A 23,274-nucleotide genomic window follows, 5' to 3' on the forward strand; every position below is an offset into this window, starting at 1 on the left:
CTAAACTGCGCTCCACTGCGCTTCTTTCTATGGATTATCATGGCACTGCAGTATCGAACCATGCTCCTACCTTCCTTGATTTGATTTTGCTCAACCAGAATAGTCCTTGAAATGTTTAGAGATTTAACTTAGCTCTCTTGATGGAGAAAAGTTATAGACAGTTCTTAAAATGTCAGATTTCATTGTTTGTGGAGCTGAACGATCTGCATGACACATGTAGAGATACTCTTTGGGAGGCATCCAAAGCTTTCATCAGGGGCCAACTTATCTCTTTTATTTCTGAACTCCTTAAGGCCATAAAAGACATAAATGGACGTTACACGGCTAATCCTGATACAGATCTTTATAGGGAGCTTCTTCGGTTACAAGTGAAGTTTGATCTTATTTCCACTGCTAAAGTCCAAACGCTGCTACTCAGGTCCAAACAGCACTTTTATGATTCCGAGTTCTACTCCATCTTATATACGTCTGACCATCCCTTGCCCCCCAGTGACGTAATCGATAATGTCATCTTTCCCCAAATAGGTGACGATGTAGCGGAGACTCTGGGTGGGCTCATTACTGCAGCAGAATTTCAGGAGGCCATTAGCTCACTTCACTCTGGTAATCACCTGGGCCTGATGGATTTACAGCTGAATCCTATACTTCTTCTGGTCTACTGGCCCCTCTTCTGCGTGACATGTACAATGAAGGATTCATCTCTGGTCACCTCCCCGATACCCTGTCGGAGGCCACCATCTCACTTCTCCTGAAGCAGGACAAAGACCCAATGCTCTGTAGCAGCTATAGGCCGAGATCCTGAATGTTTATTTCAAAATTCTTTCCAAAGTTTTTGGGTTGGGTCCATGTCACCACGTCCTTGTCTGATTTATATCGCGGCAACTTTTCTCCAGATTGAACGAACTGAGAAGGACGTTGCCCGCTGGTTGACTCTGCTGTTCTCTCTTGTTGGCCGTATCAGTTTGGTCAAGATGGTGGTTCTCCCAAAATTTCCTTATTTGTTCCAGCATGAAATGATGATCATGATTCCGTACCTGCCTGGGTGTGTCTGGAACAGGACTCTGTGCCATTCTCCTTGGGATCTGCTCTGTGCTCTCAACTCCCACTTCCGCCTTTGCGTCTGTCCGGTTCTCTGTTAGTATGCATTTCGTTGGAGATTTGGACTCAGATTAGAAAGTACTTTGGTCTTTCTGGCCCTTTGTCTATGGCTTTGGTTTATAGAAATTGATTTTTGAACCCTCTAGAGAAGACTCTGCATTTCGGATATGGCACAACAACGACATCAAGTCAGTTTTTGACCTATATACTGACAATATTTTCTCATCTTTCACTCAACTTGCTGTTAAATACAGCCTGCCTAACCACCACCTTCTTTGCTTTTTTCAGATCAGGGATTATGTGAAAAAACTATTTCCTTATTTTCTGAACCGCCCTCCTGAAACCTTGCTGGCTACCTTCTTGGCACCAATCCCGTTGCAGAGGGGTTCATCTCTGCTCTCTACAGTTCCATGCAGGTGGCTGCCTCGTCGCCACTTACTGCTACTAAAACCATTTGGGAAGATAGTCTTGGTATCACAGTGACTGAACAGCAGTGGGACTCCACGTTATCCCTGGTTCATTTGTCTTCTATATGCGCCCATCATAGACTGATCTAGTGTAAAGGTCTTTATAGAACCAACTTCACGAATGCCAGATTAGCAAAAATGTACCCTTCCATTAGTGGGGCCTGTGACAGATGTCACCTATCCCCGGCCAATCATGTACATATGTTTTGGTCATATTCTACACTGACGCCATTCTGGTCTGATGTTTTTGCTACTTTAGGTGAGGCCTATGGGTGCACAATTGCCCCTAACCAACTCCCCCCAATTTGGACTTTTCCCAAGGTGTTGAAGTGTGTTGTCATATTTACAACTCTTTGGTTGGTAAGTTGATTTTGCTTAATTGGAAACTTGCCCACCCTCCTTCATGTGTATGTATGTGTGTGTGTGTTGTAGACGGCTGGTTTAAAGGGTGGTTGGGTGGGTCTTTCATATGTCATATGTCATATGGTCCTTTACTCCTTTAATTATGTCATCTTTGTATATTTTGTTTGCTGTGTGCCAATGTTCAAAAATGTTAAATAAACAAAGTTGGGGAAAAAAAAAAAATCCTACAACAAATAAAATAACTTTCTACCCTGAAGACAACCAGAAGCAGCTGAGTGAGATATAATGACAAGCTGGATTCACCAGTAACTGGCAAATCCCAGATTAATGTAATCATAGTGGATATTACAATACAGGAATTAAACAAAACATAAAGTCACTCAAAAACAGCAAATCTCCAGGAAGAAACGGCTTCCCAGCAGGGTGGTACAACACTTTCCAAGAACAGCTGTCAGTAATACTGCAAACCACGTTGAACTGGATTCTTAACAATAAGAGACCACCATCACGGTCAGAAGCAATTATACCAGCAGACGCTAAACCTGAAGAAAATAAAGACAACTGTGGTAACTACCCATAAATAAATGCGATTCAGATAAATGCTAAATATAAACTATAAAATATAAACATAACAGCCAAAAGAATGAACATTTTCCAAACAGGAATAATGGACAAGGATCAAACAGGATTTGTTAAAGTACGTCACACACAGGACAGTATGAGGAGAACACCCAACAGCACACTGCCACGGTGGTGAGTTCAGGTGCTGGAAAGGTATTAGACTAGATAAACTAGGACTTAATGAAAAAGCTGTACAGAGAAGCACAACTCTCTCTAGTGCTCCCACAGCCAAAATGAAAATATCTGGCAGCTTGACTAACAGAGTTGAACTACAAAGGTGGACGAAACAGGGTTGCAGCCTTTCACCAGTTCTTTTCCACTGTCTTATTGAGCCTTTAGCACAAGCTGTGCGTTAAAGTCAAGACGTCACAGGAATTCCAGCTGGAGGAGAGGAATGTAAAACTGGAAGATTTGCAGATGATTGAGTGGCTTCCTCGACCAACCCAACACCACTTCCAGACTTGGTCAGCTCTGGATACAAGATAAATATTTTAAAAATTCAGTAACTTATAATAAATTACAAACCTTCTTTAGAAATTCAGAATAAATTTAAACTTAATTGGGCTACAAGTCCGATTAAATATCTTGGAGTGAAAATATCACAGAATTTGGCAAACCTCTGAATTATTAGTGTAAATGAGGTAATCAACTCTGAAATACAAAAAGAAAGAAAGCTGGGCTTCCCTGCCCTTGGACTTCAACTCAAATCTTAAAATAATTCAAATCAATATACCAGTGAAACTATTATACCTGTTCCAAGCATTACCAGTGGAAGTTCCACCAGAACAATTTATAAAATGGAACAAAATTATATCCAGCTTTATGCGGGGAGGAGCGAGACCAAGAATTAGATATGAAACATTACAGAGGAGGCATGGCCTCCCTGAACTAAAACCATGTCATTCTGTGGCTCGGCGGAGAGCAGCGCATGCTGGTGTAGACGCGACTACACGGCTAAATGGAAAACATCGAGATTCCTTAAGGTGGATTCATGCTTGTGCTGCGTCTGCATGCGGTTGGCCACGGCGTAGCTGACACTGGTGAGTTTGCTTTCACACTCCAGCGTGGTGGGTGCGCGTTGTTTTGGTGTCATGTTGCAGTTCCTCCTCCTAACCTGAAGGTGGCAGCAGGGGTGGTATTGTCCGGTAAACTCACCAGGTCAGAGTTCTTTTGATGGTTCACTTCAGTTCGGAAGGTATTTCCTGTTTATAAACTACAATGGCTCCAGTATGGTTCAGAATCTTTATTAGCTTGTGGAAAAAAACAGAAATAATTCGATCAGCCTCTCATTAACTTATTGTTAACTTATTGTTTTTTAAAAAACGGTGGTTACCACACAAATCTGGCAACATGTGATCCCAAACTGACCAATCACAGGGGAGTACCTCCTCGTAACCGTCTGCAAAGCAGGGGTGCACGTCAGGTCTGGAAGAGCTGCACGTCAAGCCTCTGTGGACCTACGCCGAGCCTACGGTGGTTATGCAGACATGAGCATAAATCCGCCTTTACAATTCCTACTCCAAACTACTCCAAACTACAACTGGAAATGGTTTGATATATAAATCACTAAAGAAAGAAAATTCTGTTCCAGCATATACACTAGCAGCTGGTATGAAAGATTAAAACTGTACAAATTACAGAAACTAAACAGAGCACTGAGGTGGATAACACATGATGACACAGTGGGATTCAAGATTTAAAGACTGGGCGAATAAAGGAATTCCAGCCTGGTGCACTCTGGAAGGTAAAATCTGTAAAAGCGAAAGCTTCCACAATCTTCCTTTAGAATAAGAATTGGATATGATCTGGAACCCAGCGACTACAGACTTCAAGCCAGAGACTATTACAGAGACTATTACACCTACAAATTCAGATGGATACCACCACAGAAATAAATCTTTGTAAAACCCTACAAAAGTCAAGCACTAGCATACTCTCATCAAAGAACGAAGCATTTAATCTTAACGAGAAGCATGACACCAAATACATAAAAGAAAAAAGAAGACGTGTCACACATCTGGAGCGTGTCGGCTGGAGGAATATAGCAAGATATTTCTTAACACCATCTTAAAAAGTAAATGTTTATTTTCTATAAGTGCCTGCAAGTGCAAGTGGCTGTCTGCATGAATCCTGGAGCTGTCCAAGAAGAAGAAGGTTTTAGAGATGATGTTTGAGTTGATGAGGATCTGTAGAGTACCGAGACAAAGCCAGCCCTGCTATTTCTGTCATTCACAGGAGAAGAAGTAAAGAAGATGTGTCCTTAATTAAGATAATGCTTGTGACAACTAAAACAGTGATTACTCGGACCTGGCAAAGACCGAAGGCCTAACAAAGAAACAATACATAACAACCATTGAAGAAATCTACAAAATGGAGAAGATGACACATAAACTAAAACTCCAAGAGTCCAAATGGAGGATAAATATAATCAAAATAAAACCCACACTTAAGGGACTCCAAGCATACAAGGACCGATGAAGACTCCCAACCCCTAAGCATACAAGGACCGATGAAGACTCCCAACCCCTAAGCATACAAGGACCGATGAAGACTCCCAACCAAAACTAAGGATGCGTAGCAACGGTTTATCTTTTAATGATGGCGGCTGGATAGCTCAGTTGGCATCTCATCTGTGTCCCATGCGGGACACCATAGTTCAATTCCCCCAGGGGGCGAACATTAACACCTTCCAGTTGGGTCCTTAAACCCTTAGCGTTACTGCCTGACCACTGTAAGCCTCTCTGGATAAAAGCGTCTGCTAAATTTCTGTAATCTCATGTAATGAACACGTTTTGCGTCCAGGTTTCATTGAGCTGATGAATTAGAAATGTGGGCTTGTTCAGATGTCGCTCAGTAACATGATGCTGAAAACGAACGTCTTCCAGAGACCTCTGTGGGACACTCCCCCTAACAATGTCTTGGTTTTTAGTTTTTTTCTACCTTGTCCTGTCCAGCACGGTGACAGCAGAATGATGGTCTGGCTGCTGTGTTGTGCCGAACAAATTGGCTTTGCCAAGAGGAGCTTTATGGGTGTAAGGCTCCTCTTGATCATCTGATTCATTTATTTATTTTTATTTACTGATGTAAATTCCTACCAAAGTCAGAGGAGAATGGGCAGAGTGGTTGGAGATGATAGAAAGGTACAGCAAGTCCAACCAAGGGTATTCTCTGAATATCTCTGGACACAACACATCCAGCCTTGAAGCAGACGGGCTCCAGCAGCAGAAGACCACACCGGTCCTGTCAGCTAAGACCAGGAAACTGATGGAGAAACGTTGCCGGTCTGATGAGTCTCCATGGGTCCACACCAAGTGGCAACCTCCACCTGAAAAAAGTTAACCCTATGTGGAAGTGCAAAAATTTGCAGTTCCCCCCTCGTCCACTAGGGGCTCCAAAACAGAGCAAATCCCCATAGACTCCCATGTTAAAAAGACCAACTTCACAGCAGAAATAAACATGTTAAAAATCCATTTTAGGATTAAAAGGTCAAGTTTATCGTCATGACAACTGTGAGGGGGGTGAATTTTTTTCTAACTCACCCATTTAGATGTTATTTAATCTAGGAATTCGGCATAATTAGGGGTGTGTCCTTTTGATTGACAGGTATCCAATATCCACGGAAAGAAGGGAGAGTGCAGCACAACCGCGGTTTTCAGCCGACTAACACTACGCCTTAGCTTTAGCCCGCCTACCTCCGTTAGCTGGTTAGCTACCGTTGCTTGGGGTTAGCTCTTAGCTACAGGAAGCTCGGATTTTGATGGTTGTCAATCATCCACCCCCACCTTCCCAGTCCCTCTCTCAGCTCCACCTCTTTGCCCATTTTTGGATTTTCCGGGACGAACGACGCGTGACGCTGCCAAGGTGGCGAAGATGGGAACACCCAACGAGCTTCACTTTTGCTCTTCAGAAACCTACAAGTGACGTCACAGAGGCTCCGTCTATCTTTCAAACACAGTCTATGGTTCACACACACATACCAGAGGATGATAGCAAGCTAGCACACACTGGTAGAGAAGGAGGAGGAGGAGGAGGTCTCACTCTGCATCATGTACAGAAAACTGCTTTAACAAATGAAAGGTTAGAAAAGGTGATGAAGCAGCAGAAAGAGTCTAACGCCAGCAGCCGCTACAAGATGCTCCTGGTAGCAGCTTTTCCCTAAAAGCTCAGCAGATAGTTCACTCAAAGGGTCACTCCTCACCCCTCATTCCTCACTTCTCACCCCTCATTCCTCACTTCTCACTCCTCATTCCTCCCTCCTCATTCCTCACTCCTCACCCCTCATTCCTCACTTCTCACTCCTCATTCCTCGCCCCTCTTTCCTCATTCCTCACCCCTCATTCCTCCCTCCTCATTCCTCACTCCTCACCCCTCATTCCTCACTTCTCACTCCTCATTCCTCACCCCTCTTTCCTCACTCCTCACCCCTCATTCCTCACCCCTCATTCCTCACTTCTCACTCCTCATTCCTCACCCCTCTTTCCTCATTCCTCCCTTCTCATTCCTCACTCCTCACCCCTCTATCCTCATTCCTCACCCCTCTATCCTCATTCCTCACCTCTCATTCCTCACTCCTCACCCCTCATTCCTCACTTCTCACTCCTCATTCCTCACCCCTCATTCCTCCCTCCTCATTCCTCACTCCTCACCCCTCATTCCTCACTTCTCACTCCTCATTCCTCACCCCTCTTTCCTCACTCCTCACCCCTCATTCCTCACCCCTCATTCCTCACTTCTCACTCCTCATTCCTCACCCCTCTTTCCTCATTCCTCCCTCCTCATTCCTCACTCCTCACCCCTCTATCCTCATTCCTCACCCCTCTATCCTCATTCCTCACCTCTCATTCCTCACCCCTCATTCCTCACTTCTCACCCCTCTTTCCTCATTCATCACCCCTCACTCCTCACCCCTCATTCCTCACTTCTCACTTCTCACCCCTCTATCCTCATTCCTCACCCCTCTTTCCTCATTCCTCACCCCTCATTTCTCATTCCTGACTCCTCGCTCCTCACCCCTCATTCCTCACTTCTCACCCCTCTTTCCTCATTCCTGACCCCTCACTCCTCATTCCTCACCCCTCGTCCTTCATTCCTCACCCCTTGCTCTTCACCCTTTGCCCCTCACCCCTCCTTCCTCACTCCTCGCCCCTCTTTCCTCATTCCTCACCCCTCACTTCTCACCCCTCTTTCCTCACTCCTCACCCCTTACTCCTCATTCCTCACTTCTCACTCCTCACCCCTCATTCCTCACCCCTTACTCCTCATTCCTCACTCCTCACCTCTCACTCCTCATTCCCCACCCCTCAATCCTCATTCCTCACTCCTTGTCCTTCACTCCTCACCCCTTGCTCTTCACCCTTTGCCCCTCACCCCTCCTTCCTCACTCCTCACCCCTCACCCCTTGCTCTTCACCCTTCACTCATCACTTTATATTTTTCTGTTTAACATATGTCCCCCAACAACATTCACAGCAGGTAACAGCTCATCCCAGCAGATGTTTTCTGCTCCCCAACCCTCCACCTCTGGCTCCTCCTTTTTGTGATAACAAAACAGCCCCCGCCTTGCAGGGGGTCCGTGTCCCCTCACAGCAGCCTGATGCTCTCTGCAGGGGGGGGGGGGGTCACGTAATATTTAGGAGCAGCAGTGGTGCAGAGGGAGTTACCACCACGCTTCTAAAGAGTGTGTAAAGAAGAAGATCACAGGTTTGATGCCGGAGAGTCCAGTTTCCACATTCAGAACAGTCTATTCTCCAGTGGGTCGGACCAAACTAGAAATAATAAATATTCCAATTTGTTTCAGTACATGTTTACCTTTAATGAACTTTACTTTTATTACTATATTACTTTTATTATATTACAGTTACTTTTATTAGAATATTAGTTAACTTTAGTATATTACAGTAAGTTTTATTATATTAGTTATTCTTTATTTATTAAACTGCATTAGAATAAAATTTTAACTCGCTTTATTTGTAAAATTGTGACACTTCCTTTCAACGCGCGTCTTTAAAGAGGAAGCTCTTCTCTTCCAGCCATCAGCGCTGGTTGGGTCACGTTGGACCCAGGAATAGCATGAAACCGTAGACACGGTGGGTCTACTCATGCCAGACTGGATGGGGGGTGTCTGCAGATCTGGCAGACCTGTATATGTTTGTAGTTTATAAATAAAACTCACATGAAGGCAGGGGAGTGAGGAAGCTAGGAGCCAGCTCCAGGGACTGCAGCGTTAAAGCAGGTGTTCATGTTGCGTACCCCTGGGCGACAGACCAAACTCTGTTCAACAGGTCGCGCAGTTTAAAACTCCGCTTAGTGGAAAGCTAAATATGCGTTAAACTATTACCACAACAGCTCATTCATTTCAGAAGGATAATTACACAAATTCGGCTTAAATTTTTAACCTAAAAGACTCTTTATGAAAACAAAAATAAAATTTTCTCCACCTTTTTCTTTCCTGCTAGCACAGTTAGCTACCACTCGGCTAGTTTAAAGTGGGATTAATAAAGATTAATAAAATAAAATCTTCTCTAAATGTAAGCCGAATCGAATGTTACCCCCTTAAGAATTATTAAAAGTCCCTCGTGCTGCTTAGTAAAGTTATTTTTCCTAAAATACGAGTAAAATATTATACTTGACAGAATTTTAAGTTGAATTTGGCGAGGTACCTCTTAACGGCAAGTAAATCCGTACATGAGCAACTAGTGACCACAGTAAAATAGATTTCTCATCCGATAGTTTACACAAAACCCAATCCACCGGCCAAATGACAACATATAGCTTCAGACATTTAACCCAACAGGCAGTAAACAGAGAGCAACTTACTTTAGGTCGTATGAATGAACGTCCTCTCCTCTCCCTCCGCTGCTTTCATCGCCTTTGCTCCTTCAATAAAACCACGTGTTTTTGTCCTTTCTAAGTTAGAGTAATAGTTGTTGTGCAGCGTTTACGGACTTTTTTCTTGTTTGTCCAGGCGCGCCTTTGTTATGATAATCTTATGAAATATTCTGTGGAAATCTGAAGTTCACAATGGAGCTGCCTGCAGGCTCATCCACTGGTGCGTTGGTATATCCCAGTTCATTCAAACCAGTGCGGGACTTTACAGTCTTTGTAATCTTTCTCCATTGTCTCCTCCTCCCCCCCACCAACGCTTGTCTCTCCTCTCTGCCGCCGGTGATCCGGCATGAAACAGCTGGCTCAGTCAGAGCCAGGACTGGCAGGGAGGAGGAGGAGGAGCATGAGGAAGAGGAAAAGGTGGAGATCCTGAGTCAGAAAGAGGAGTATCCAGCGGGGTTGGAGAGGAAGACAGAACCGGAAGGTGGGGTCCTAAAGAAAGCCACTGAGCGGTACATCCACACCACAAATCATCAATTTATTTATTGATTATGGTAATATCAAACCAGCTGAGTCTAATCTGACCTCGATCGATAGAGAACAAAGGTTAATCTTGAAGTAGTGCCAGATATTTATCACGAGCCATAAAAGTGTTGAGCAGAAAGGAATCAGACTGCATAAAAGCTCCCTGGAGACATCAGAGTCTGCAGGAAGAATTCCTCCTCCCTGTGTCTGATATGCTAACATGCCGCTGTGTTCCAATAGAAAATGAAGGTAAAAGGGGGCTCCTACCCCCTCTGAAATCTGATTGGATACCCCAGATGCCACCTCAGGTGATTGACAGGTCACTGGAGGAGGACAGAAACATCTTTCCAGACCTGCGTGGATCAGTGTGAAGTATTTCAAGATTTGAAGGTAAATAAATGTAAATATAGATTAAGTTAGGAGGTAATAACAGATTTCTTTAGACCTGAGTGGAAAAGGCACAACATCAACTGAATAAATAACTTTTATAAAAGCGTTATTGTTAGGCCACTTTGGACACACGTGACACCTTTGAGTGGAGTGTGGACGACTTCACTGAACCCATCCAAAAACAAAGACCCTGCAGCATCTGGAAAAGGCCGAAAAAAGGGTGCAACTTCAGGTCAGCTGATGTTGTCAGACCAAGAATAAGCTTACTTTTAAAGACAAAATAAGTAATAATGACACGTAGAGTTTTAAATCAGAACTGCAGTCAAAAGAGAAAAACACGGAGAGCGTTCTTCCTCCACCTGGGAGAGTTTGGTCAGGTTGCCGGTTTGTTAGAGGACGACTCTTTTATATACAGTCTATGAAGGATGGCGAACATAGTGCCAGAAAACATCATGATGACGAGCAAAGATGATTCACACACACAGGAAGTTGCTATGCTTTGCAATGCTAGCGCTAATTTCACACTCTAATTTACGTTAGCATAAAATAGAGTGTAAACAAAAGCTACATTATTCAACAAATGCCATGAAGCGGCAGTTTTCCCTTAGTCTCACTTAATAAATGAATGTGATAGTAATTTAATAAGTTTATAAGGCCAAACACAGTATTCACTCGGTCTAAACATCATTACATTTGTTGTTGTAAACTAACAGGCCACCAGTTTACTCCACTAAAACATCCATACAGTCACACACATTCATTTAATGAGTGCTGAGAAATAAATTAGACTAAAATCTTTGTAAATCAAGATAAACGTTTCGGTTTATTTAAGCAAAATTTCGGTGCTTACGTGTGAAGGAGAAACTTTGCCAGCTCAGACTTCTCCACCTTTCAAAAGATTCTCTAATATTGATCCTCGTTTTATTCTGTTTTTGGTGGTTTGCTTTTTTAGCAGGATGCCGAGGCTTTTTAGGCTTTTCTGAAACTATTTCTGGTCACTTCTTTTACTAGCTTGCCTGCAGGCTGCTGCTCTTTTGCTGACATAAAATACCAAACACTGCCTTGTTGTTGTTAGGCAACCGTGGAGAGTCGCATATGATTGGATAAGAAACCAGGAAGTAGGGAAGAGCAACACAGTGCACCCAAGTTATTCCGTCACGTAACTCTTATTTTGAAAGGAGAAAAACTTGACAAAGACATTGTCGATGTAGAGACAGATTGTTTATAGGGAAGCGTCCTTTTATCCCTCGCAGCAAATGAGAACATTTTAAATTATTTTTACAGAAAAAATGCTAATTATTTAGCCTTTAATTATGCATACACATGTTTATCATGGATGCTTTGTGAATCTTGCATTTGTTTGAAGCTTCGTTTGTAAACATCTTCAGAAATTAACGCTACACATTCACAAGCTGCAATACGCAAGTAACCAGCAGGTGGCGTGCAGGGACCAGTTTGATGGGATGTGAAGTCACAGTGGTGACAGAACCATAGACTGTGTATGAAAGATGGACGGAGCCTCCGTGACGTCACTTGTAGGTTTCTGAAGACCAAAAGTGAAGCTCGTTGGACGTTCCCACCATCGCCATCTTGGCAGCGTGACGCGTGTCGTTTGTCCCGGAAAATCCAAAAATGGGCAGAGAAGTTGGGCTGAGAGGGGACTGTGAAGGTGGGGGTGGATGATTGACACCCATCAAACTCCAAGCTGCCTGTAGCTAATAGCTAACCAAGCTAATGGAGGCAGGCGGGCTAAGACGCACTGTTAGCTGACTAAAAACTGCGTTTGTGCTGTTTTTATTCTTCTTATTTCAGCTTAACATTTTTAATTTAAACTGTTTTAGCTTCCTAACTAAAAAGTTTAACTTAGGTTCTCCATGGTTGGTGAAGGTTAGGACAGCACAGCAGTGGTTGGTGGTTAGGACAGCAGTGGTTGGTGAGGGTTAGGACAGCAGTGGTTGGTGGTTAGGACAGCAGTGGTTGGTGAGGGTTAGGACAGCAGTGGTTGGCGAGGGTTAGGACAGCAGAGGTTGGCGAGGGTTAGGACAGCAGTGGTTGGTGGTTAGGACAGCAGTGGTTGGTGAGGGTTAGGACAGCAGTGGTTGGTGGTTAGGACAGCAGTGGTTGGTGAGGGTTAGGACAGCAGTGGTTGGTGGTTAGGACAGCAGTAGTTGGTGAGGGTTAGGACAGCAGTGGTTGGCGAGGGTTAGGACAGCAGAGGTTGGCGAGGGTTAGGACAGCAGTGGTTGGTGGTTAGGACAGCAGTGGTTGGTGGTGGTTAGGACAGCAGTGGTTGGTGAGGGTTAGGACAGCAGTGGTTGGTGGTTAGGACAGCAGTGGTTGGTGGTTAGGACAGCAGTGGTTGGTGGCTAGGACAGCAGTGGTTGGTGAGGGTTAGGACAGCAGTGGTTGGTGGTTAGGACAGCAGGGGTTGGTGAGGGTTAGGACAGCAGTGATTGGTGAGGGTTAGGACAGCAGTGGTTGGTGGTTAGGACAGCAGTGGTTGGTGAGGGTTAGGACAGCAGTGGTTGGCGAGGGTTAGTACAGCAGAGGTTGGCGAAGGTTAGGACAGCAGTGGTTGGTGAGGGTTAGGACAGCAGTGGTTGGCGAGGGTTAGGACAGCAGTGGTTGGTGGTTAGGACAGCAGTGGTTGGTTAGGGTTAGGACAGCAGTGGTTGGTGGTTAGGACAGCAGTGGTTGGTGAGGGTTAGGACAGCAGTGGTTGGCGAGGGTTAGGACAGCAGAGGTTGGCGAGGGTTAGGACAGCAGTGGTTGGTGGTTAGGACAGCAGTGGTTGGTGAGGGTTAGGACAGCAGTGGTTGGCGAGGGTTAGGACAGCAGAGGTTGGCGAGGGTTAGGACAGCAGTGGTTGGTGGTTAGGACAGCAGTGGTTGGTGAGGGTAAGGACAGCAGTGGTTGGTGGTTAGGACAGCAGTGGTTGGTGGTTAGGACAGCAGTGATTGGTGAGGGTTAGGACAGCAGTGATTGGCGAGGGTTAGGACAGCAGTGGTTGGTGAGGGTTAGGACAGCAGTGGTTGGTGGTTAGGACAGCAGTGGTTGGTGAGGGTTAGGACAGCAGTGGTTGGTGAGGGTTAGGACAGCAGTGGTTGGTGAGGGTTAGGACAGCAGTGATTGGTGAGGGTTAGGACAGCAGTGGTTGGTGGTTAGGACAGCAGTGGTTGGTGAGGGTTAGGACAGCAGTGGTTGGTGGTCAGGACAGCAGTGGTTGGTGAGGGTTAGGACAGCAGTGGTTGGTGAGGGTTAGGACAGCAGTGATTGGTGAGGGTTAGGACAGCAGTGATTGGCGAGGGTTAGGACAGCAGTGGTTGGTGAGGGTTAGGACAGCAGTGGTTGGTGGTTAGGACAGCAGTGGTTGGTGAGGGTTAGGACAGCAGTGGTTGGTGAGGGTTAGGACAGCAGTGATTGGTGAGGGTTAGGACAGCGTGTTTAGAGACATAATTTCATGCACGTGTGTGTGACTCATTGGGTCGTGGTCTGGAAGACTTGATAGGTAAAGATGAGGTTTTCTGTTATTATCTTTCTAATCTGAAGCATGTTGCATTTCTTTATATGAAAAAGTGAAAATAAACATTGATTGATTGATTGATTGATTGATTGATGTCTATATGAGGAACAAGCAAGTATAAAGGCTTAGCATTTTTAGCTTTTCATGCAGGGACTGATAGAACCTCAGACAGGTGCCTCCATAAAGGTATAAAATGCACTTAACAAAGAAAAGCAGGTAGTACATGTACTGAGAGAAATACCTGAAAGCTAACAGGTGAGCAGTGTGGGGCAGCCAGGCAAACACATAGCCAACAGACGTAAACCTTTCAAATGAAACAGGAAGTGGTGGAAAACTGACTCAATCAAATCTAGATCAAAACACGTCCTATAAATCTAGGGCTAGTTAATGGTGTTAAAAATGTGACCTGTTTATATTAGAGCAGCTCATTCCCGTCTTTGGGTTAATTATCTGTAGTTACACTGACGCCTGCCAACCTTTCAGGGAGGTTTTTATCTGAGCAACATTGTCTTCTCGTCTTCTTCCTGACTGTCTGAATGCAGCTGACCTCCCTTCGTTTATTTCCATCCTGCTTTGAACAAACCTGGCTTAGTTTTATAAGCCATCTCATTGTAAGGATTTCCCTCCACTGACTCTTTTTTTAAACACTTAGTAAATCCAACAGGATTACCAGCAAAAGCCTGTTGAGCTCATTTTTTATTTTGCAGCAAACCAGCTTGTTGCTGCATGAATTTCTAGAAAGCGACCAGCTGGCAGGCTGAAGCCATCACAAGGTGCAGACTATTTATTTAAAGACGAAGCATATAGAATCAGATTGCTGCTGCTTGCTCTGATGCTCCTCAGTTGTCTGCCAGTGAGCTGCCTTGTTATGTATTAGTCATATAATGTCTGTTTCCTGCTGTAAGAGCAGATCTGTCTCAGCATGCAGAGCATTGAAGGAGGCGTGTTAACATTACAGTCTACCTCAGCTCATCACCAACAGGCAACTTAGGTTTGCTCCTCATTCTTCAACCTGAACACCCCCACCTAGCTGGTTTAAGGTTGCTTCTGTCCGAGGACCATGACCTGGATCAGCTTACTCTGCCACAATCTAGGTCCAAATACCAAAAGACAGAGGGACACGCTGACAGACAACACCCAGACCAGGACTCTGGATTATTTACAGAAGCTGATTACAGTTTGCATGAATAAGAAATGAGAATGGAAAGCAACACAGAGGGAAGTTCACATACTGAGGGTGGAGTAGTATCCTCTTAACTCGCTCTGACTTCCTGATGAGGATCTGATGGAAGCGTCCATCAGTCTATGACTAATATTTACACTTTACTTCTTTAGCAACTCCACAAGATCACAGCACAGTTCCAACATATGGGACAAGGCCTCATTTTCACAATGTTTTTCTATAAATGTGCTCACTAGTGTCCTTTATTTTTTCAGGTGATTATCATTTTTGTCCAATAACTTGAACCAACTGCACGTTTTATTTGTTAAGCTTGAAAATAAATACAACCAAAAATCCACAGGAGTTGTATTTTTGATCACTGGAGCTTCACAGATGTGGAAGATCACCAGTATCCAGCCTTGTCCCATGCACACAGAGATTCCTCCTGATTCTCTGAATCTTCTGATAATATTCTACAGATGGAGGATCTTCAATGTCTGAGGAACATTTTCCCACAGTTTTAGATCCAGTTTGTCTCAGATTGGTGAAGCTCTGTCCATCTTTCCATCTGAGAGACTCTGCCTCTCTGAAATGCTCCTTTTATACCAGTCATGTTACTGACCTGTTGCCAGGTAACCTGGTTACATGTTCAATGCTCCTCCAGGTGTTTCTGGTTTGTACCAGGTACTTTTCCAGCCTTTTGTTGCTCCTGTTCCAACTTTTTCCATCAGATTCATTATCAGCTCATATTTTCATCACATGGTGAAACGTGTTGGAAAATCATCCTCCTAACTAACACATCACACACTGCCAGCCAGACGTTTTGGAAAACCTTTCCATTGGATTTAATGGGAAAGTTTTCCCAAACCTTTGTCCGGCAGTGTGCATCTATCTCACATGCAACTGTTTTTATCTTTGGGTCATGTACTAACTAGACCATGGCATCCAGTCTTGAGCAGGTTTGGTGGAAAATAAGTGGAATTTTTGGGGGGAAATTATGGTACCAGCCTAGTAAATTATGAGTGGTTAATCAGTCATTAGTCATTTTGAGTTCAATATTAACTTCATCATCCAAGACGTTATCCAGTTATTGTGAAATAACCAAACTGTCCCATCAGAAGCAGGAAGCATGCAGTACATGGTCACAAACACCATCATCTATGATCGACACAGCCCTTTTTTCTGGGTTTGGGTTGTTGTCATCACATCCTGAGCTTCAGCAAAAGGCTCTCCATGAAAACTGTCTTTCACTGTTATGACGTCAGTCTGCAAAGTATTGATGCGCATTTAAGATCCACCACCTGCAGGGGATCAAGCCAGTCCCTCTCCCTCCTCCTGGTTTCCTGAGCACAGATCACTCACACGGTACTCTGCATTTCTGTGATTGTTCCCGGCCTTACAGTCACTGCGAGCGTGCACTACAGATGGAGAGTGAACTTACTGCTCTGGTAAAGATATCCCTGTGTTGCTTCCACATTTAGACTGATGGAAACTGATGAAGAACTGAGGGCAGACTCCTACCTTGTGACAGGCGGGTTGGCTGTTTGACCTGCAGTCCATCCACAGTGCAGAGGTTCCCACAGGGATGCAGCGTGATCGTTCCACACCTGTTTTCTATAAAACAGTGCTGGGCAGCCACCCCGGGGCCCTGGATGCTGATGTCCACGGGACCGTGACCCAGAGTGGTCCAACCTGAGGAAGAAAGTCTTAAAATCAGATGATACAGCACATGTAGTCTGGAAAATCTGCAACGCCAGAGTCAAGTACTCAGAAAATACGGCAGATTTGCGAGCACGTGTGGCTAGAGTCCATGACGAGGTATTAATAAAGGTTATCGTGAAAGAGGTCGATGTGACTCAGTGGACAATTGAAGAAGTTAACTTTTCTAAACTACCAGCCACCTCAACTCCTGCAACCAAAATAAGGCAGTCAGTACTTTGTTTTATTTGCGGAGACATGCGTCCTCTGGGTGCTGTGGAGAATGTGGAATTTGTAATATGATTAAAACACTGGGGCCCCGTTACATGTCCCTTCCTGACAACACATCACGGATATCAGGCGGGCAACTTTTCACTAATCCTCGGAGTGAGATTGGCTGGAACCGACCGAAATGTTGCTGCCAACATGACAGCAAGACAAGAGACTCATTTAGTAGCATTGTGTGCAGGTTTAATCAGGAATACAGCTCTCAGGAGGAACAACTTGTAAAAAAGGTTTACAAATAGTTTAAAACTACTACCAGAAACTTTAAAATAGAACAGGAAACAACTCAACTACACAAAGGAAGTGACACTAAGACACAGAATTTCACAGTAATAACAATTTGATCTGTGCGCCTTGTTCGAATGGCTCCTGGCCTTAACTACCAGCTGGTCAAGGTGGTGAGAAAGTGAATACAGACCTACCCGCCATGGTACCTCGATAGTACCTGATAATACCTGGATATTACCTGATAGTACTTGGATAATATCTGTTAGTAGCTGGATAGTACCTGAATAGTACCTGGATAGTATCTGATAGTAGCTGATAGTATCTGGTCTACCTGATAGTACCCAGATAGTACCTGGATAGTAACTTATAGTACCTGGAAAGTACCTAATAGTACCTGATATTATCTGACAGTACCTGATAGTACCTAAATAGTACCTGATAGTATCTGATAATAGCTGGATAGGACCTGATAGTAACTGGATAGTATCTGATAGTGGCTGATAGTATCTGGTAGTACGTGATAGTACCCCGATAGTAACTGATAGTACCCAGATAGTACCTGATAGTACCTGGATAGTATCTGGTAGTACCTGATAGTACCTGGATCTTACCTAATAGTACCTGGATAGTATCTGGTAGTACCTGGACAGTACCTCATATTACCTGAATAGTACCTGATCACACCAGGAAAGTACCCAATAGTACATGGATAGTATCTGATAGTACCTGGATAGTACCTGATATTGTCTGACAGTACCTGATGGTACCTGAATAGTACCTGGCTAGTACCTGATAGTAGCTGGATAGGACCTGATAGCATCTGATAGTACCTGGATCTTACCTGATAGTACCTGGATCTTACCTGATAGTACCTGAATAGTACCTGGATAGCACTTCGCTAGTACCTCGATTATACCTGGATAGTACCTAAATAGTACCTGGCTAGTACCTGATAGTAGCTGGATAGGACCTGATAGTATCTGATAGTACCTGGATCTTACCTGATTGTACCTGGATCTTACCTGATAGTACCTGGATCTTACCTGATAGTACCTGAATAGTACCTGGATAGCACTTCGCTAGTACCTCGGTTATACCTGGATAGTACCTGATAGTACCTGATAGTACCTAGATCTTACCTGATAGTACCTGGATCTTACCTGATAGTACCTGATAGTACCTGCCTGCAGTGCCAACAGACTCATAGTACCGTCCGCTCCGCCCTAGCTGCACCTTTCCTCCTCCTCCTCGTTAGTTCGCCTCATCTGCACTGCTTCTGTGTCATGACGGACTCTCAGACATTTCAGGAGGTTTGTGGTCTTCACATCATCCTGCACATCGTTGCTGCTTGTGGAGCTGAAATATCTCCTCTCATCTCTGCATGTTGGACTGATCCCTGAGCAGTAAATGAACCGCACTGCTGCGACACCATGCTGCACCTTTTTGGCATATGCCTCTGGCAGGCGGAAGAAGAAGTAGTTCCTACCTGCCCTGAAAGGTTAGTTATATAAATGTTGTTATAGGAGGAAGAGATATTTCAACATTGATCCGCACATCACTACTACTAATTCTACTACTGATTCTTAGTTCTTGCTGATTCTACTGATACTTAGATCATATTGTAGTCCCGTTCTTACCCACTTATTAATTTATTTATTTGTTTTATCGGGACACCAGCCCAAGAATAATGTGTCCCACTGGGAAATCTTCCCAAACCTCCGGATTAGCCGGCATTCTCATGATTTCAGCATGAGAAATCGGAGGTGTGGTGTGAGAGCGTGTGAAGCCACTTAAATGCATGAGTCTCACGGCTGATGCGTGACAGTTGGCAGTACTGTGGATATTCCTCTACCGAAGTTATACAAAGACTCTCAGCTCAACAGAGCTGCTTTGACCTGCGACGCTTGGACATCGAGGGCCACTGAATTATATGTGACTCTTACAGCACATCACATTACTAACCAGCTGCACCTTCAATCTCATGTACTGCAAACCCGAGTCATGAACAACAGTCTGTTGTCTTATGCTATAGCATAAGCTCAGGAAAAGAGATGCGTCAGTGAGAGGGGGACACTACACATGGTATCAGCTGTTGATCCAAGGTTCAAAGACCTGCCCTTCCTATCTGAAGCAGAGACCGGTGAGATCTATTCCAGAATGAGGAATGCTGTGGTGGCTGTGATGAAAAAGCAACAGAATGTTGCTGCTTTTTTGTTCCCTTCCTGATCCTCTTCTTCTTCTCTGGCTGTTTTCTTTCGTTGGTCACATGTCAGCAATTCTGCTCAGCACCGCCCCCGCGATGTTGGGTGGTATTGCTCCATCTTCTGCGTCAAGCGATGGATGCCTAAGCTGCCTGAAAACATACTAAATTATGCACGTAACTGATGCAGAAGATGGACGAAACTGTTTGTCCGTCTTCATATCCATCTTCTGCGTTGAGCATAAATGGTTCAGTAAAGTACAGTGGTTCAAAGATCTAAGAGTGGACCACACCTCCCTCCCTGAACAAAGTCCAGTAACCATGACGGTGGCAGATCTCCATAAAGACTATCATGTATGAAGAGCTGGACCTCACCTGGCCCGGACATGATCCATACCAACTGGTTAAAAAAGCAGGTAGGTGACGCTGGTGGCAGGTAAGTGACGCTAATGCTGTAGGTGACGTAGTTCCGGGGAGACGGCAGATTCAAACTGGGCGCGCCCAAACATTTATACTTTCATTCAATTGTATTTTGTGCCAGCCTAATCAAAATATTCTTTAAAGCAGGAAAATAATGTCTTTAAAAGGTTAACTCTGGAGCACAGCGGGGAGGATTTGGCCAGCCTGACAGATTTTATAGATCGTTGTTACGACAGAATCGTCATGGGGAAACCAAACAACACCTCCACCCCCTCCACCTCATCCAAGTCCAAGAGACAGCGAAATGAGGATTCACCTGGAGCTATTTCACCACCGGGGAACGACTCAACGGATGTTCTGATCTCTATAGATAAGAAACTCAGTAGTTCTGATGCGCGTTTGAGTCTGGTAGAAATTCTCCACAAGGAGTTCCAGGCGCTACGTGAATCACTAGAATTCATCCAGAAGCAGGTGGAAACTCTGGCTGCAGAAAATGCCGGTCTCAGAGAGTCGGTAAAATCCCTCACCGAGGGCTTGACCCGTCTCTCGGAGGAAAATAAGAAGATGAAGGAAACGGTGATCGATCTGCAGGCGTGGAGCATGAGAGAGAACCTGGTATTTGCAGGGATTCCAGAGCAGACGGAGGAGGACCCCGAGACCACGGTGAAAAACTTCATCAAAACCCACCTAAAGCTCCCGGAGGAAACGGTGAAAAACATCTCCTTTCACAGAGTCCATCGGCTCGGCGGGAGGAAACCCGGGTCCAGCAGACCAAGACCTATTGTAGTGAAGTTTGTCAGCTTCAAACAGAAGGAGCAGGTGAAGAACCAGGGCCGCGAACTGAAGGGAACCAACTTTGGAGTAAACGACCAATATCCCAGAGAGATTCTGGACCGACGGAGAGTCCTGTTTCCCATCAGGAGGAAATTTATCGCTGAAGGCGCTCGCGCTGTCATCGCGGTGGATAAATTATTTATTAATGGACAACTGTACCGCGACCTGGACATCACTCCGTGGCTCTACTGACTTGGTATGTGCTTTAATTTTCCTGTTTTCTCACTAGATCATGTTATATCCATAAAACTGCCATAAAAGATAATTTAGTTAACAGTAAATCCACTGCCCGTCTCCACTACACTGCTCTCAGCACAGATGCGTTTTTTAAATTACTTTTTTCATTTGGCACTGTCGCTCTTTTCACTCTTTACACTTCTTCTCTCCGACCCTTTAACGGTTAACGGTAACACTTGTCATTATATTATATACACATCAGCACTTTTCATGATTCACAGGAACACACACAGAACAGCACAAGCACACACACATCCCTGTCACAACCAGCTGGCAGATACACATGCACGCAGAGAAGCAGTGGGATGCACGCACACACGCTTCAGTAATATGCATATAGCCTCATTTCTGTGGTTGGTTCATGAACGAACTCACATTTGTCACTTGGAATGTGCGTGGAGCTGGCACAAGGGAAAAGAGGTTAAACATTTTTAACCGTTTGTAAGAAATGAAAGCAGATATAATATTACTCCAAGAGACTCATTTATCAAACTCAACAATAGATCTTCTCTCAACAACCCAGTTTCCACACGTGTATTCAGCTTGTTATAATTCTAGGCAGAGAGGAGCAGCAACTCTTATTAATAGAAGGTTAAATTTTGATATAGATAATACAATCATAGATCCAGAAGGCAGATTTATAATAGTTACATTATCTATTAAAAATGTTAAGTTATGTATCGCAAATATATCTGGTCCAAATGTAGATGATCCTCCTTCTTTCACTCCCTCTTCGCCTCTATGGTCACTCAGATAACACATTAATTATAGGAGGTGATTTTAACATTATACTGGAGAAAAAAAGTACCACAGGAGCTCATCGAGTCTGGAAATCCTCAGAAACTGTTAAACATGAAGGATTTTGGTCTGTGTGATGCTTGGCGCTCTCACCATCCCACACTAAGAGAACACACCTTCTTCTCTTCAGTCCACCATTCCTATTCTAGATTAGATTATTTCTTAACTAGCTGCTCGCTGATGAATGACATGTCAGAAATCAGAATCCATCCTATTAGCATTAGTGATCACGCACCAGTATCATTCACTCTGAGAAGTAAGAGCAAAAAACCAGCAACTAGAAACTGGAGATTTAATACGTCATTACTTAAAGATCCTGAGTTTATCAGCTACTTTAAAAGAGAATGGTCCTTATATCTAGAAAATAACGACTTGCCAGAAACTTCAGCGTGTGTTCTTTGGGAAGCAGGAAAAGCAGTAATGAGAGGGGAAATAATTTCCTTTTCTTCTCATAAGAAAAAGAAGGAAACTTTGAGAATTTCAGAGTTAGAACTCAGAATTAAATCCTTAGAGGAGCTTACCATGTCTCCCCAGAAGAACACATACTAAATGCTATAAGGAAAGCTAAACTTGAATTTAATGAAATAATAGATAAAAAGACGCAATTCTTGGTGCAAAGACTTCGCTTGGAGAATTTTGAGCATGGCAACAAATCTGGAAGGTTCCTGGCTAATCAGTTAAAAACAAATAAGGAGAAAACAACCATCTCCTCTGTCAGAGATCCAGAAGGAAACATCAGCCACGACCCTGACAAGATAAATAACACTTTCAAAGAATTCTATAAAACATTATATACATCACAACTAACTACAACAGATGACAATATTGATAAATTTCTTAGTAACATCAATCTTCCAAAATTAAAACATGAAAATAAAATGGTCTTGGATTCCCCCCTTTCAGTCGGCGAACTCCAAGAAGCTCTGCAGTATATGTCCAACAATAAAGCTCCAGGTCCAGATGGTTACCCAGCAGAATTCTGCAAAGAATTCTGGACAATGCTGGCACCCACTTTCTACAATATGATATTAGAAATAAGGGAAAAACAAAAAATACCTTCAAATATGAACCTGGCCAATATTACTCTACTATTAAAACCAGGTAAAGACCCAACACTTCCATCCAGTTACCGTCCAAATTCATTAATAATAATAATAATAATTCTACTAACATGCGTAGATTAATTAACATCATAGATTATTCTACTCTACATAACATGGAATCCACAGTCATTTCTTTAGATGCAGAAAAAGCATTTGACCGAGTAAATTGGAAATTTTTATTTGCAACGTTAAACAAATTTGGGTTTGGGTCATCTTACATAGATTGGATAAAAATATTATATAACAACCCAAATGCATGTGTGAAGACCAATGATCAAATTTCTCCAAGCTTCTGTTTGCAGAGAGGAACCAGACAGGGCTGCCCGCTTTCTCCATCACTCTTTGCTATTTTATTGAACCCCTAGCTGCTGCCATAAGACAAAATAAAGAGATTAAAGGAATCCATGCTAAAAATATAGAACACAAGATAAGTCTTTATGCTGATGATGTATTACTTTTCCTCCAGAACTCACCAACATCTCTCCCCCAGACAATCAC

The 23,274-nt window shown here is 43.9% G+C and overlaps 1 protein-coding gene across 8 annotated transcripts in view; it reads right to left on the reverse strand.

Annotated features, from left to right (window-relative positions):
- The window catches only part of phldb1b (pleckstrin homology-like domain, family B, member 1b), a 125,058-nt gene that overhangs the window by 89,801 nt on the left and 11,983 nt on the right, over positions 1–23,274 (reverse strand). Inside the window, exon 4 of one of the 8 annotated variants that reach the window (XM_041995655.1) lies at positions 16,495–16,665. In XM_041995655.1, the coding sequence (XP_041851589.1) occupies positions 16,495–16,665 (171 nt within the window). Of the gene's footprint in view, positions 1–9,364; positions 10,044–16,494; positions 16,666–23,274 lie in introns of those variants that run through there. The other 7 variants (XM_041995646.1, XM_041995651.1, XM_041995649.1 and 4 more) reach the window with 7 other exon arrangements.

This window comes from Melanotaenia boesemani, chromosome 9 (genome assembly GCF_017639745.1).
Source record: "Melanotaenia boesemani isolate fMelBoe1 chromosome 9, fMelBoe1.pri, whole genome shotgun sequence".
Lineage (NCBI taxonomy): Eukaryota > Metazoa > Chordata > Actinopteri > Atheriniformes > Melanotaeniidae > Melanotaenia > Melanotaenia boesemani.